Source organism: Oryzias latipes, chromosome 15, assembly GCF_053564925.1.
Source record: "Oryzias latipes strain Hd-rR chromosome 15, Olatipes_Hd-rR_3.1".
Classification (NCBI taxonomy): Eukaryota; Metazoa; Chordata; class Actinopteri; order Beloniformes; family Adrianichthyidae; genus Oryzias; species Oryzias latipes.
This window is the reverse complement of record NC_136251.1, coordinates 2,714,573-2,729,710: the sequence shown is the minus strand read 5'-3', so window position 1 is coordinate 2,729,710 and position 15,138 is coordinate 2,714,573. Positions and strand designations below refer to the sequence as shown.

General features: G+C 43.2%; 1 protein-coding gene and 1 long non-coding RNA gene across 3 annotated transcripts in view; one reads left to right on the top strand and one right to left on the bottom strand.

The window, feature by feature from the left end:
* Nucleotides 1-2,548: 2,548 nt before the first annotated feature.
* Nucleotides 2,549-7,249, bottom strand: LOC144984097 (uncharacterized). Of its 2 annotated transcripts, none has more exons than XR_013647753.1 (7): nt 7,140-7,249; nt 6,060-6,142; nt 5,678-5,754; nt 5,221-5,332; nt 3,649-3,676; nt 3,413-3,532; nt 2,549-2,985 (listed from the first exon to the last, which is right to left on the bottom strand). It is a non-coding gene; the product is annotated as an uncharacterized LOC144984097 (long non-coding RNA). The 2 variants fall into 2 exon arrangements; XR_013647754.1 differs by lacking the exon at nt 7,140-7,249 and adding an exon at nt 6,343-6,454.
* Nucleotides 7,250-14,030: 6,781 nt separating this feature from the next.
* LOC101175365 (1-phosphatidylinositol 4,5-bisphosphate phosphodiesterase beta-1) overlaps nt 14,031-15,138 on the top strand; it is a 40,482-nt gene continuing 39,374 nt past the window's right edge. Inside the window, exon 1 of the mRNA XM_023963072.2 lies at nt 14,031-14,474. Coding sequence (XP_023818840.1) covers nt 14,376-14,474 — 99 coding nt within the window. The 5' untranslated portion in view covers nt 14,031-14,375. The remainder of the gene's footprint in view (nt 14,475-15,138) is intronic.

The window sequence follows — 15,138 nt, the reverse complement described above, 5'->3', positions numbered from 1 at the left end:
GCTCTGGGACGGGGCGGGGCAAACCTCTTGGGGCCAGTCTACCAGCTGTCCCCAACTTACCCCCTTCCTCATATAATCTCATATTAGAGTGAGGGGGTGGGGGGTTTCGCCTGCGATGAACCTTGGGGGGAGGAGCTACTTGGTAGTGGTCCCCCTCCCATGGTCGCGGTATGGAATGGGCCCCCCCTCTCTCGGTTTTATTTGCACCTTAGACATGTAGGGCCCTTGGTAGGGGGGGTGCTTGGACATCACTGCCAGCAAGCAGCAGATGTTTTTTTAGCACCATACCCGCAAATTTTAACTGCACCTTAGACATATGGAGCCCCTTGGTGGGGAGGGTGATTGGACATCACTGTGAGTAATCAGGAGATGTCCCCTCAGTGCCCTACTTGCTAATTTTAACTGCACCCCCTTTGTACACACACCCTTCCCCCCTCAAAATATACATTCCAACATAAACACACACACATGCACACACACACCCTCACTAACACACACACACACACACCCCCACTCATTTCGCAAGGTAGGTGGAACCTTGGACCATCTGTCCCCTACCCCATCCCTGGTGGGGGGTACTGGGCCCTTGGCAATGGCGGGCGTGTCCCCTGGGTGCCGGTTTCCTGGGCCTGGCGGTGCTCTCTCCACGCAGGGAGAGGGATCCCTGAGCTTTCTGGGAAGGCCAGAAGCCGGGGATCATATCACACCTGAGCCGGGGGTGTCTGTGTCCCTGTGGGGTGGGTTCTGGTCCTTGCCCCTGGGTGCTGGGCCTCGCCAAACTTCCAACTGTGGCCGAGCTTGGTCGGGCCATGTCTACAACAACCCTTGTGGGCCCACTTCTCCCTGGGGTGCCCCCTCCTGGGCGGGGGAGGCTGGCCCCTGTCTTGCTCCTTTCTGGACCAACCGTGGGCCTGGTGGATGGCTGCCTAGAGTGCAGAGCGGGTCTCCCTTGGGAGGTCCTGGCTGTACCTGCGGTTGGGGCGGGGGCATGCCCAGAACCCCTGGGTGGTGATGAGGTGCTCGTCTGGGGCTGTGGGCACCCCTCTCGGGTGGGGCCCGGTGTTGGGCCCTCCTGGCGCTGCGGGGGGCCTGCTCTCCTGGTTGGGCTGGGGCGGCACTCTCTTTCCCCCCATGCCTCCCTGATCTCTGGCTCTGAAGGGCCTCGTTGCCGTCCTGCTGGCCCTGGCCTGGGTGGCGGACGTGATCATCCGGGGAGCGGTTGTTCTCTGCCTGCTGCCGCGAGTCGTTGGGGGCTTCTGGCTGCCGCGGCTGCTGCGGCGGGGGTCTTGGTGTGGGGATGGCTTGTCACTCTCCCTCCTTCTTTTCAGATTCCATCATCCATTTTCGAATAACATAAACACTCAATTGAGCACAGGTGTTAGCTCACCTTTATGGAGTTAATTCAGTCTCAATAATCAGAAATGCACACAACCGGTTTTACAAATGCACACGCTCCGATTCACAAATGTCATTTTATGCAAACGTGAAAAATAAATTCGGAAATACACACCCTGTGTTTCACAAACACACAGATTGTGTTTCACAAATGCACACTAAATGTTTTACAAATGTGCACACTGTGTTTCACAAAAAACATTTTAGAAATTCACAATAAATGTATCAGAAATACACAGTAGGTGCTTCACAAACATGATTTTTAGGTACACATGTGATGTGAACTCACAGATCATTCGAACTGCAGAATGTGCATTCAAAATCCCGTTCTCTTTTGTGAATCTCTCCGTGTGTGTGAGAGATTTTTCTACGGTGAATATTGAGACTCATCTGACGGAGCGGGTCGACTAATGTCACCATTGGCTAGTGAATCTGTCAATCAAACTCATCGGCAAAGCAGGCGGGTTCGCTTTTAACCAATCGTATGGCCCCTTACACTTTCTCTACGCTTTCTGCAGGTGGCAAAAGCCCCGCCCATATTTGATTCTGTACCAGTCGGTCGTTAGCGTGTTAGCCCTAGCATGGCTTGTCGGTTTATTGCCTTCGGTTGTCAAAAATGACTGGCTTGTGCAACTTTTCAGTGGACCTGGGAGCAAGGCAACAGTGGTTGAATGCAGTTGACATAGAATCCATCGAACTCTGTACTGGTCATGAGATTTACAATGAATGTTTCACTCGGGATTGTTTGTACGTTATTCTCTTAGCTTTCATGCTAGCGTCATTTCAACACTCAGACACGGTTCCCTTCGGTCTAGATCATATGAAGGTGGAGGAGAAAAATCTTCAACTTCCACAGGTTTTGTGGAGAAACTGGCATCACTTTGCTCCGTACCACGCAGTGGGACTACATTACCTCGAGTTCATCTCACTGTCAATCACAGATACCCAATACACATCCCCTGCTCAGCCCGAAGTCACTTTGCTTGACCTTAATTTCATTTTTTTAATAACTCAAATGTCATTGATTTTATATTGTAACCATATACATATACACCTCTTGGCCAGGTCACCCTTGCAAAAAAGATCCTCATCTCTCTGGGTTTTATAGCTGGTTAAATACTACACAACAAAAGATGGTCATAGAACAACAAAGTGCAAACATTCACCCTTTATTGCAGAGTAAAATTCAGAGAAAACATGGACAGATTAAAACATCAAAATTTAAGCAAATGTGGGATCTCTACTGATTTGAATTTTATTTAAACTGGAACTAATTTTCATAACTTCCTTACATACAATGAAGTCCCTTGAACAATACAGCAGTATTGATTTGAACTTTGTCTTCCTCCCCTCAGTCTCTCTTCTTCTGTATGTAATTATGTCGCCTAAATTAAGTTCTAAACACACTGGACAGTAAAGATGTAGGTCCACTCCCAAACGGTCTGAATTCCACAATGGATTGATGTCGTCTTGCAGTTCCAACATTTGTGGACCCAAAAGAGGACTGTCCCATACCGGGACATTGATCCCAGGATGAGGTTCAGTCATGGATCCACTCTCCTCCCATTCAATCTCTGGAACCAGCATACCCTGACAAAAAAAAAAAAAAAAGATACTGTTTATGAACAGCACTGTTTTTTTTTGTGTTTTAGATTATGTAGGAACAGTGACCGACTAATAATAACTTATATTGTTGCTTGCAGGCAGACCTCATATCTCCATAACTGTTTATAATTTGCAAATAAGTGAACCTTAACAAAGTAGTGACATTAGTACATCTGATGGCTCATAAGGCCATGCATTGTGATGCATTTTGAACTTGCAGATGTGCTATTCTTCCTACAAACAATTTAGGGAAATTGTTTGCACCACACAACAATAATCCTTTTCATTCATTTTCGATGAAAATTCACTGTAGTCATTATGATTTCATGATACTCTTCTTGATACTTTCCACTTTAGTCAAACTGCACACAAATCAGTTGTCCAGTACAGTGAGATTAAATAAAGCATTTACCCGGGGATCAGAAACAGGGTTCTGGGTCAAGCCCAACTGCCACAGCTGATTTGGTGTCATGCTTTGCTCCGTCCTGATTGGATGGCTGTCCCACGCGTCACTAAAGACATCCAAACTGGCCTGAATGCGTGGTAGGAAGATGTAATGGCAGCAGAATACCTGATGTGACTGATATTGAGCAAGTCTTGGTCCTCAGGAGAGAGCAGGATGTTGTAATATAAACCAGTAACACTCACGAAGACATCACACCAGAGGGGCTCAATCCTGTATTTGGAAAAAAGCAAAAAGAAATATTATATTGTCAGATTTATTTTTAATACATCATTCACTTTTATGTATCAGGGCTCCAGACTAACTTTTTTCACTAGGAGCATAGTGGCCCCTAACTGAAAATTTTAGGGGCACAACCAGAAAATTTAGGGGCGCATACCGTAAATCAACATTCTAACCAAATCTACTAATTTCCACTGTATTACAAATAAATACTTTAATAATAGATGCAGAAATTACAATGTGCTGTTTCTAATTCAGTGTCATATTTTATTCTGCACTTTTGAAGATGTAACATGAAGGTAAACTGACATCACCATCGCTGTCACGACAGTACAACTAAGTAAAAATAGTAAAAAAAATACCATACATTTAGAATAAAAAAAGTTTTTAGTAACAAGTGATTACCGTAGTAACCTTTCGTAATTTCACAGTTTCAAACAATACTTAAATGTATGTAAATATTAGAGGATGGAAATTCATGTTGGTGACACCAAATAGGTTCAGCCAAGATGCACAATAAGCGTGTTTGAGATCACCCAGATGGACGCAACACTGCACAGATCACCTGGTGTGTGACGTATATTTTTCTTTTTGCTCCAACATCACCTGTCAATCAAAACAAAAATATCACGAGAAAGGGGTGAGAGCAAGACACCAATCAGAGCGAACGCAGCTGGAAATTTAGTATTGAACTGACTAAAAGCTGCCCTACAGACTACAAAACAATGCATTATGGGACATGCGTCCTGATGGGGTTTTTGTAGTTCACTGATCAATTAAAATAATTTAAAATACCAACTGATTAAAAAAAGGCTACATCCATTACAAAACATTAAAATAATTATAAAAGATGTAATATCACAGCTCATACTTAGGGGGAGAGGCATATTAAAACGAAATTGAATGTTAAGGACAACTCCTAATTCCTGGTCTCTTTCAGTCTCGCTGCAGCTTCGACTTCATGCGAGTTTGAGACCCCTGCTGTACACTCTGTCACTGGTACACTAGCTGCAGGTCGGAAGAACGAATCAATAGTTCGCTTGCTCATAGCTCAGACGCACATATCAGGTTGTGATGATATTTGTCTCCGTTTCCTTCCCACAGATGTTTACGCGCGCTCGATTATCTCTAGGCCACGCCCCTCCACATATTTTAGCCACTTGCAGTGACTTTCCCTATTCTTCTCACACGCATTGGCCGCCTCAGGCATCACTCAATGAAACGCGAGTGTGTGCTCGCGTGTGCTCCAGTCTCATGAGTATTAACGCGAGTGTGTGTGTCTGCCTGCGTGCGTGTGTGCTCGCGTCTCATTGATGATTTCATCTCTCATTTCATCGATCATTGACGTGCTCCTTTCATGTTTAATGTATAAAAAATACGGAGGGTGGAGGAGGCAAATTTACTGGTAGCACATGTGCGACTGGGTGTAAAATTCAGTCACACACTCTCAAATTTTGGTCGCAAAATGCGACCAAATGGACGCAGTCTGGAGCCCTGTGTATATATTAAAGCTTCTAAAACTAGGTTCAACTCACCGTTGATTGTGTGTACACTTTTCCCACAATGAAGCCGTTTGTGTCAGTTGTACGTACTGTGAGCATTAACTCGGCTATGCCCACATTTTCTCCTCCGTGATCTCCTCTCACCCTGACAATAACATGAAAATCATGTCTCAAACACATAATTACAAATGCATCGCCAATACGGTACACATCAGTTTAAAATGTAATGTTCTTATGTATGATGCCAATAAGTAGAATTTCTAGGTTAGATAAATTGCAGGAGTGGGTTACATGTATCACTGGGGAAAAAAATGAGGTGAGAGAGACTGTTAAGGGGGGGTAAAATGTTATTCATGAGGGGAAAGTTTTAGAGTTGCCTTTGTTTATGGAGAGGAGTCTAAAAAAAGTTATTTTATTTTTGTACAAATAACCAAGTACTTATACTGCCTGATATGTGAATGAAATATTTCTTTATGAATGACATGAATACCTCAGAGGTAATCCATACACCTTCACAGCGTCACTGAAGAAGGCCAAGTGGGTGTCAGCACAGTTGTTCTCTGCTATCTTCAGGTACAGGATACATGGAATACAAGTACAAATACTTTCAACTGACAGATATTTACAGGGGCAAAAATGCTAAATTCCCAATTGACAGGTAAAACAGTAATACAATAGGATGATAAAATATGAAATAGAATAGAATAGAATAGAAGGGTATTTAATAATCCCTGAGGAATTTTTTTTAAAATGGCCATCTTAAAAAAACACATAAACACACATGCATTACAAATAGAAATATCACAAAATAAAAAGATTGATAAAAAAGGTAAATAATTGGAAAATCAGTGGGTAAAATTAAAAGAAATTACTTGTAAGATGCCCTGCCAGAGAGTTGTATTGCCTGATGGCACGAGGAACAAAAGATTGTCACGCTGTCACGCTTCAGTAATTCCTAGAGAATAAATAAAAACACAACAAACATGGATTAGATCATTTAGCTGTCTGATCTCAAATTACATAATTTTCAAATATATGAAAGGGGAATTTTTTAAAACACTCTTGCTATGATAACTTGAACTTGTAGTAAAGAACACCTTTAAAAAAAATCAGAGACAAGACACTGATCACAGGAAGCCTGTGTGTAATACTTACAGTAACTTCTACTCAAATCACTGTTGACAGCTGATTTCTCCCATCCACCCTTTCTGTGACTACTTATCGACTACAAAACAGCCTAAAAACACAATGTTTGGGATTCTTGTCATTACGTCATTGGAAGTAAAGATACGGGGAATTTAGTGGCTGTCACTCTGACACAATCTCACAGGGCTTTTCAGCATAATACGGGTTCTAACGTTAGAAACTTATGAGGCTTCTTTCATTCAACAGTGGATTCATGTCTGTTATATTTAAAAAATGCCGTTTTCATGAATGTCATATGAATTAACTCTGTTGCACAGTCCACCCCGTCTTAAAGTCTGGGTTGTGAAAAGACTGTGTCTAACTTTAACCCGGATCGCGTTTACATAAAGGCAGCACATGGAACAACTAGCTAGTTAGCATAGCATAGCATCGGTGTTTAAACAAATCGCCGTCTCCAAATCAATACTTTTTAGTAAACTTTCTTTGCTGCTGTAAATCCGGCATGCTTTTCCCCTTAGTTCCTTATGAATCATGTTAAGAACCTACAGATCATTGGCTATAGACGCTAGCTTGAACCGACACCGGCTTGAACTTCACTCACACTCACACAGGCAGCCACAACTTGCACAGGCTAAGCAAAACAAAGCTAAGCTAATTTGCGGTGGGGGTTCTCTGCAAACGACTCGGCTGCAGTGTTCATAAAGCATTCACACATGTCACTTGGCAAAGGAGAACGCTTCAACTTAGTATTCAATAACATTACAGGACGTACAACGAGGGAATGATCAAATAAATGCATTACTTACGGGCTGAGACTGATCCCGTTCGGAAGACCTCTCCGCCATGTTTGCCGCCCGCGTCCTTTCAACTGCTGTGCTGAACAGCTCCCTCCCTCGTCAGTTGAGAGTGAAGAGTGTAAGGGACCATTCGATTGGTTAAAAGCGAACCCGCCTGCTTTGCCGATGAGTTTGATTGACAGATTCACTAGCCAATGGTGACATTAGTCGACCCGCTCCGTCAGATGAGTCTCAATATTCACCGTAGAAAAATCTCTCACACACACGGGGAGATTCACAAACGAGAACGGGATTTTGAATGCACAGTCTGCAATTCGAATGATCTGTGAGTTCACATCACATGTGTACCTAAAAATCATGTTTGTGAAGCACTTACTGTGTATTTCTGATACATTTATTGTGAATTTCTAAAATGTTTTTGTGAAAAACAGTGTGCACATTTGTGAGAAACACTTATTGTGCATTTGTAAAACATTTAGTGTGCATGTGTGAAACACAATCTGTGTGTTTGTGAAACACAGGGTGTGTATTTCCGAATTTATTTTTCACGTTTGCATAAAATGACATTTGTGAATCGGAGCGTGTGCATTTGTAAAACCGGTTGTGTGCATTTCTGATTATTGAGACTGAATTAACTCCATACACCTTTGCACTAATAGTTTGCGTGATTGAATGAAATATTTCACACTAGTTGGTTTGAATAATAATAATTTATGTGACCAATGAGCCTCTGATTATAAAACGAGGCTTGAAAGTAGGCACATTGCACACTGATGTTACAGCAGAGGAGGTGGAGATCAGGATGAAGCCAAGGTTGGGCAACAGTTTCCACACTTCTGGAACAATTTTGGGTGGGAGAAAAGGGGCTGTTGGATAAAGAGTTGAGGACAGTCAGGCAGTTGTTATCCCAAAAACTGTGTTTTCAGTATTAAGATGCATCCACGAAGGGTCCATTTAGATTTGCAGCAAGAGGTGTCTGACAACTTAACCAAATCGTGGATAATGACATCATTCCTCCATCCTCCAGTCCATGGGCAGCTTCAGCAATATTGGTTAAGAAAAAAGGGGGTGGTCTTAGCTTTTGTGAGTTTTAATGATATCACAAAAAAGATGCATACCCTCTCCCCAGAATTGCTGATGCATTGGACAACCTTAGCAAGGCTTGTTGGTTTTCACAGTTGATCTGGCAAATGAGGTAGAAGGAGGTAGAAGCACACCCTAACAGCCTCCACAAGACTGCATTCATCACTTGTCAAGGTTTTTTTTAGTTTAGTGTGTTCAGTTTTGGGTTATGTAATGTGCCAAATACTTTCCAGAGGCTAATGGATATTATTCTGGCAGATTTGCAATGGACCACATGCTTAGTTTACTTGAATGACATAGTGTTTAGCTGCTCTTTTAAGGAAACCTGACCCACCTTGAGGGAATTTTGGAAAAACTCAGGCAGACCAACCTGAAAGTTAAACTCTCAAAATCCAACCCTTTTCCCACACAAGTCCAGTATTTGGGTCATGTCTTTTGTGTTGATGGGGAGATGCTTGTTCTGTCCTAAGTTGAGGGAGTTAGAGGGTGGCCAGTTCCAATAAATGCACAAGAGGTTCAGAGCTTCTTGTGGCTGGCATCAAGTTATAAATGTTTTTTGAAAGTTTTTGCAAATTTTTCTCACCTGACCCCATGAAGCAGTTCATTTTGGAGACTGACGCTATTAATGTGGGAATTGGTGCTGTGTTATCTCAAGAAGTAGGTGAACCTGAAAGAGTTGTTGTATGTGAGGTAAATATAGCTGTCAAAGCCAGAGTGTAAATATGCAAAAACAGAAAAAGAACTTCTGAGCATGGTGACCTTTGCAAAACACTTCAAAAACTATTGGCTGGGGAACGAGTTCATCTAGCGGTTGATCACAATATTCTTCAATGGGTCCACAATTTTCAAGGATTAGGAGAGTAGTTGGCACGATGGATGGAGCAACTCATAATGCGGAAAATTTGATATGATATTCAGTATTATTAGATGGGGAGTCGGTCTGGTTACAAATCAAAGCAAAGAGGCGTGGGGTGTGTTCTAAGCTTCGAAGATGCTTCAAAGAGTTGTTAAAAGAAAAAAACAACACATGTGCTTTATTCAAAGGATTCGAATTGAGTTTATTGTCATATGCACAGTAATAAAACAGGTTTGTCTGCACAATGAAGGTCTTACTTTGCTGTTCACTCTGAATGCCATAAACGTTTAAGGTTAAATTAAAAAAAATAATAATAATAACATTACCACAAAAAACTATGTATCAGTGAGTAAAGGTGCTGTTTGTTGTTACAGACTCTTGTCAGCTGTTAAAGAGTGCAATGGCAGATGGAAAGAAAGAGTTCCTGAGTCTGGTGGACCTGCATTTTACACTCCTGTACCTCTGGCCCAAGGCAAGACAATCAACAGACCTCGTTGCGGGTGGATGGGGTCCTTGATGATGTAAGCAGCTGGACTCTGGGCTTTTACATGCTCTGCAGCGAGGGCAAAGGAGTCCTGGTGATCTTGGATGCAGTCTTCACCACTCTCTGCAGGCGTTTGTGGTCCATGGCGGCAGAACTGCCGTACCACACAGTGATGCAGCTGGTTAGGATGGACTCAACAACGCAGCTGCAGAAGTTGCTGAGGATCTTTGGGGACATGCTGAACTTCTTCAGCCTCCTCAGGAAGGACAGCCGCTGATGAGCTTTCTTCACCAGCTGTGTGGTGTTAAGTGTCCAAGTGAGGTCCTGGCTGAGGTGGACCCCATATATTTAAAGCTGCTCACCCTCTCCACTTCCGGATAAGAGGCAGCTGATGAGGGTTCCTCTCCTTCCTCATGTCCACTATCATCTCCATTGTCTTGTCTGTGTTCAGGGTGAGGTTGTTGTCTTCACACCATGTCACCAAAAGTGGCCACCTCCCCACTGTAGGCTGCCTCATTCCCACCAGCTATGCATCCTATCACGGCGGTGTTGTCCGCAAACTTCAGGATGACGTTGTCCTTGAGGCCACACAGTCATGGGTGAACAGTATGTAGAGGATGGGCCTGAGAAAACAGCCCCTTTGTGATGATGTTGGCTGAAATCTTGTTCCCAACTCTGACAGACAGAGGCCTGCCAGCCAAAAAGTCCAAGAGCCAGACACAGATGATGGGGTGTGGTCCAAGGAAGAACAGTTTGTGTTGCGGCTAAACAGTGTTGAGGGACGCCGTGGGCTAAGCTTCGGCTTCTCTGTCAGACGTACATTCCTACAAAAGTCCAAACTACTGCCTCGCTGCAAAGTATTTATTTGCTTCTTCTGCAGGTTTCCAATCCATACAGTCCAAACGATTGATAAATTAAATACTCCAGCAGTAACACACTTCCAAAGCACTCAAGTAACGCAGTCAACAAATTATGTGATCACCCCACTTCCTCATCCATTCACATGCATCACCAATGAGTCAATGCGCATCTTTCAAAATTCGTGACACACACACAACCTGGTTGATGACGCAGCGCTTCACCTGTGCCACCTCCATTATGGCTCCTACAGTTTGTATGTCAGTTTGTAAGGAACAGTGTTGAACAAAGACTGTAGTCAATAAAGATCATCCTGATGTTGGAGTCTTTATTCTCCAGGTATGAGAGGGAGGTGTGCAGTGCTGGGGCAATGACATCTGAGGTGGACCTGTTGGACCTTTAGGCATACTGCAGGGGATCTAGTGAATGTGGGTCAGCAGGATGGCTCCTTTTGGGAGGGGAACAATGGTAGTGGTCTTGACGCACGAGGGGATAGTTCTCTGGTTGAGGGAGAAGTTGAGTATGGAGGTGAAGATTTAAAACTTGTCTGCAACTTTTTTGAAAAAGGTGATTTTCTGTCTTTTGGACAAATTAAAGATGGATTCAGAATATCACACGGAGATTTTTTAGGTTTCCTCCAGATAAGACACTTTGTTCAGAACGCCCTCTCTTTCCCAGGTGACCAACCACTCCTACACCCAGTAGACATTTTTCTTCTCAAATTTAATGAAAATGCCAGCTCCAAAAAGAAATTACTTTCTCTCTGTTATACACAATAAATGACATTTAACCCTCTCACAAGTGAGAAATCTAGGTATCACTAGCCGCGGTTACATGAGCAAAATGTCTTGATCGGATCAATGGTCGGATTAAAATCCAACCATGCACATAGACCTAGAAAACCTTTTTCCGATTAGAACGAATGATCACATGGTCACACTTTCGATCGGAATAAATCATTTGGGCATGCGGAGTAGTGTGGAAAATACCGGAAGAGGAAATGAGTCCCGTTGTAAACAAAGTGAGCTGCCATGTACATTTATGCAGCAGCTCCATAATGTACGAGACGATCTTCTAAACGTGCTTTTATTAATGTTATGAATATTATGAAGCGCCTGTTTGCTCATCATTTTATTTTTAATCCGTGTGGTCAGTGCTTTTTCTGTGGAAGAACGGAGCTGGAAGAAGGCTAACACGCGCTAACAACATTAGCCTTGTTTGATGAACACAAAATCTGAAGCGCTGCAATCTGCATCTTGGCTGCACGTAAATATGTGGGAATAACATCAGCCTTTATTTTTTCGGGACACGACAAAAAACACAAATCCACATGATTGTTTAAATGGTTTCTAAGGACTGAGCGACATTTCTGCTGGGAAAAGCTCAAACAACGAGCTCTGCTCGGACACACAGTTTTCCTGAGTCCGGCAGCTGCTAACACAGAGCGCCGGGTCATACCCCCCCCGGAGCACACACGTAACAAAGCACCACCGCCCTGTCCGCAAACACAAAGCTATAACTCTGGCTGCTCTCGTGTCAGAGACACGGTTCACTTGCGCGGAGCAGCCGGTCGGTCCTGTATGCCCCCCATGCTTTCTCTGAAGCACTATACCGTCTATGCATGACGTAAACAAGAGTGACACACGATCAGAATGAACCGTTTACATGCAACACAATCGGATCAACAATTGGCATAACCCACCTATCTCGATCTGAAAGAAATTTTGATCTGAACGAGTTAGATCGGGGCAGAGCATTCGAAGCGGCGTGTTTACATGAATTATTTATCTTCTGATCAGGCATTTTTCCTGATTACTTTTGTCCATGTAAACGCAGCTAGTGGGAGGCAGATTTGGGGATTAAACTTGATGTCGAAACTTGGTCAAATGCTTTTATGTCTGCAAAAAATTATCTACATGTAACAAACTCAGGGTAAACCAATATCGAAGTTTACACAGGACTCATTATACTCCACAGGTTTTACATAGGATTCAACCACAGTACTCACCTCTCTGCATAAAGTGTAAAAACACTGCCAAACACAGTGGTAGTAAGTTGCTACAGTGTCAGTTGATCTTTAAATTTTGGCAAAACGTTGATACAGAGCTCTTCTCAATTTTTCATGGATCTTTTGCCCTGGACTGTATTCTGTTTCTTATAGGCCAGTCAGGGAGGTTGCCTGTGTTACCTGGATAGAGGTTGCTCCAAAAACTTCTAAACCTAGCTAGGAGATGTATACTGCTACAATGGATACAAGTGCAACATCTATCCGTTACACAATGGTACAGAGATGTTGTGTCTGAATTCCCACCCTAACCCCTAACTACTAAAAATCGATATAGTCTGGCACTATGTAGTGCCAGGAATTTTAAAAGCAATTCGAACACAATGCTCACTACCTTTTTTTTAACCCTTGTGCTACCCTATGACCCCCCCCTCCCTTCCATTGACGTGTTCTCCCTACCATGACAAAGGTGGATAAAGGTGGAAAGATTTCATGTAATCCATGGACACCAGTGAAGATCACAAATCATTGAAGAAAAAAGGTTCAGAGCACTGTCTAGTGGGTCTAGATGACCCAACTCCCAATGTTAACGTGCCTAGGATAGCATAAGAGTTACAGGCGGATATGATGTCATCAATTTCACAAAGTTAAAATCTAATTAAAATGAGCATTTTTCAACAATTATTTATTAGTCCACTGTCTTCTGAAGAGAAAAACGTTGATAAAAAAATACATTTAAATAAAAATTTTTTGGTAAAAACTGTTCCGAAGCAATGCATTGTGGTCTATATTTGCTGATCTAGTGGGCATCGATGCACACTGGTTTTTCGCAAAGACTTCTGGGAAATTTCCAGGGCATTGGATTTTAGAATTGTAGATTCGGACAGCACTAGAAAATGGCAAAAACACTATATAGTGCACTTTATAGGGGTTAGGGTGGGAATTCGGACACAGAGACTTCTTCTAATGGAACGCATCAGTGCTTGGAACGCTGTACACTTTACTTTTTTTCTAAAAAAAGTAAAGTGTAAAATTCTACTTTTTTACATTATTATTATATCCTCCAAGTTTACAATGTGTACTTTTTAGTTTAAAACTGTATTTAATTTTTTTTTTTATGTACGATGTCTATTTTTTACCTTTATAATCTGGTTTAGTGTTCACTTTAGGCTGATCCTGATTTGACCTGATAGCATTCTGTCTGACAGCTGGATCATGTTCTCCAATGTCTGTGACAAACCTCATTAATGTTCAGGAACTAGTCCCTGCAGCCTGGTTTCCAAAACGGATGGACAGACTTCCCTGAGGAAAGGAGCTGTTTTAGTTCTGGATTAAAGCCTGTGGCGATGGAAGCAGATGCAGAGTGATGCTGTGAATCCACATATCTGTGAATTCAAGTGCGTTGTCTTCTTTTCTTCCTCCCACTCTCTCTCATTTACTTTTCCTCTTCCTCTTTTGTCTTCCATCTCTTCCACGCTCTTTTTCTTCCTCTCTATTTTCCTGTCAATCCCGCGGTACCTCTCTCATCCCTCCCCCTTCTGTGGGAAACTGCCTTTGTGCGCATGTCGTCGATGAGTCAATTTGTGGAGGCAGTGCGTGCATGCACAAACACACATACGCACTCATGCACATCTCCCACAAAGGCATCTGCTTCAGTCTGTCTCTTTGTGAGATGCAGAACCAACAGGGGGGGGGGGGGGGGGGTGGCAGAGGCAGGGAGGGGTAAGAAAGGATAGAGTAGGAGCACTGGAACAAAAATAATTGAGTGACCACAGCAGAGACGGGGAGGAAGACCGGCTCCAGGAAGCAGACAGAATCAGAGGAAAAGAGGATGCTGCTGCAGCCGAGTCCTCCCTCCTGACTTCTGCGGAGTTTGGCCGCTGAAATGCAGCATTCTTTCATCTGAGTCTGAGCATCTCCACTTTGAGAAAGTGTGTGTTAGTGCGCGTGAACGTAGCCATGGCGAGCGCTCAGCCGGGGGTCCACGCACTGAAACTCCAGCCTCCCTCCGTCTCTCACACACTAAGGAATGGGAGCAACTTCATCAAATGGGATGAGGTAAGGTCCATGTTTCGCCTGTCACATGGAGCCTCTGTGGTCTGCTTGTTTTGTTTACCAAGATCTTCAAGAAATAACCTGAATCCAACGGAATGGATGAGGAGGAAGAGAGGGACAAATGCCAGACATTTTTACTGTCCATTTGTTGCTTGGGCTTTGGCAGGAAGCACCTGTGGCATGGGAGGAGAACATGAGTGTGAGAGTGGCATTTCTGGACCACTTTTGGGTACAAAATCCAGGTGTGTGTGCACTGTGTATCACATCTGCTCACGTGCACAGCTCGCCCATCTTGAGTGCAGTCAAACACATCGTTGTGTGTGTGTCTGTGTGTTGGTATGCTGAAGTACATACACTTGGCAATGAGAAATGTGCCATCCGGTCGCTATGGTAACTGGCATGGTTACAAGCCTCAAGAACAGACCAGATGAGTGTGTCAAAATAAAGAGTGTGCGTGCTCTCAGCCATTTATTCTTATTTTAGAATTCCCATTTTAATCTCTGAAATTCTCCAACATCTAAAACTGGACACTAGCAGGAAATGAATAAAATCAGTTGGTTGCTAAGGCGGCGAGAGATAGTTGTGGTCAGTTGAATCTGGGTGTCTGTGAGATGAGTTTTTATGTTATTTTTTTGTTTCATGGGGCAGAAGAACACAAAATGTTGCT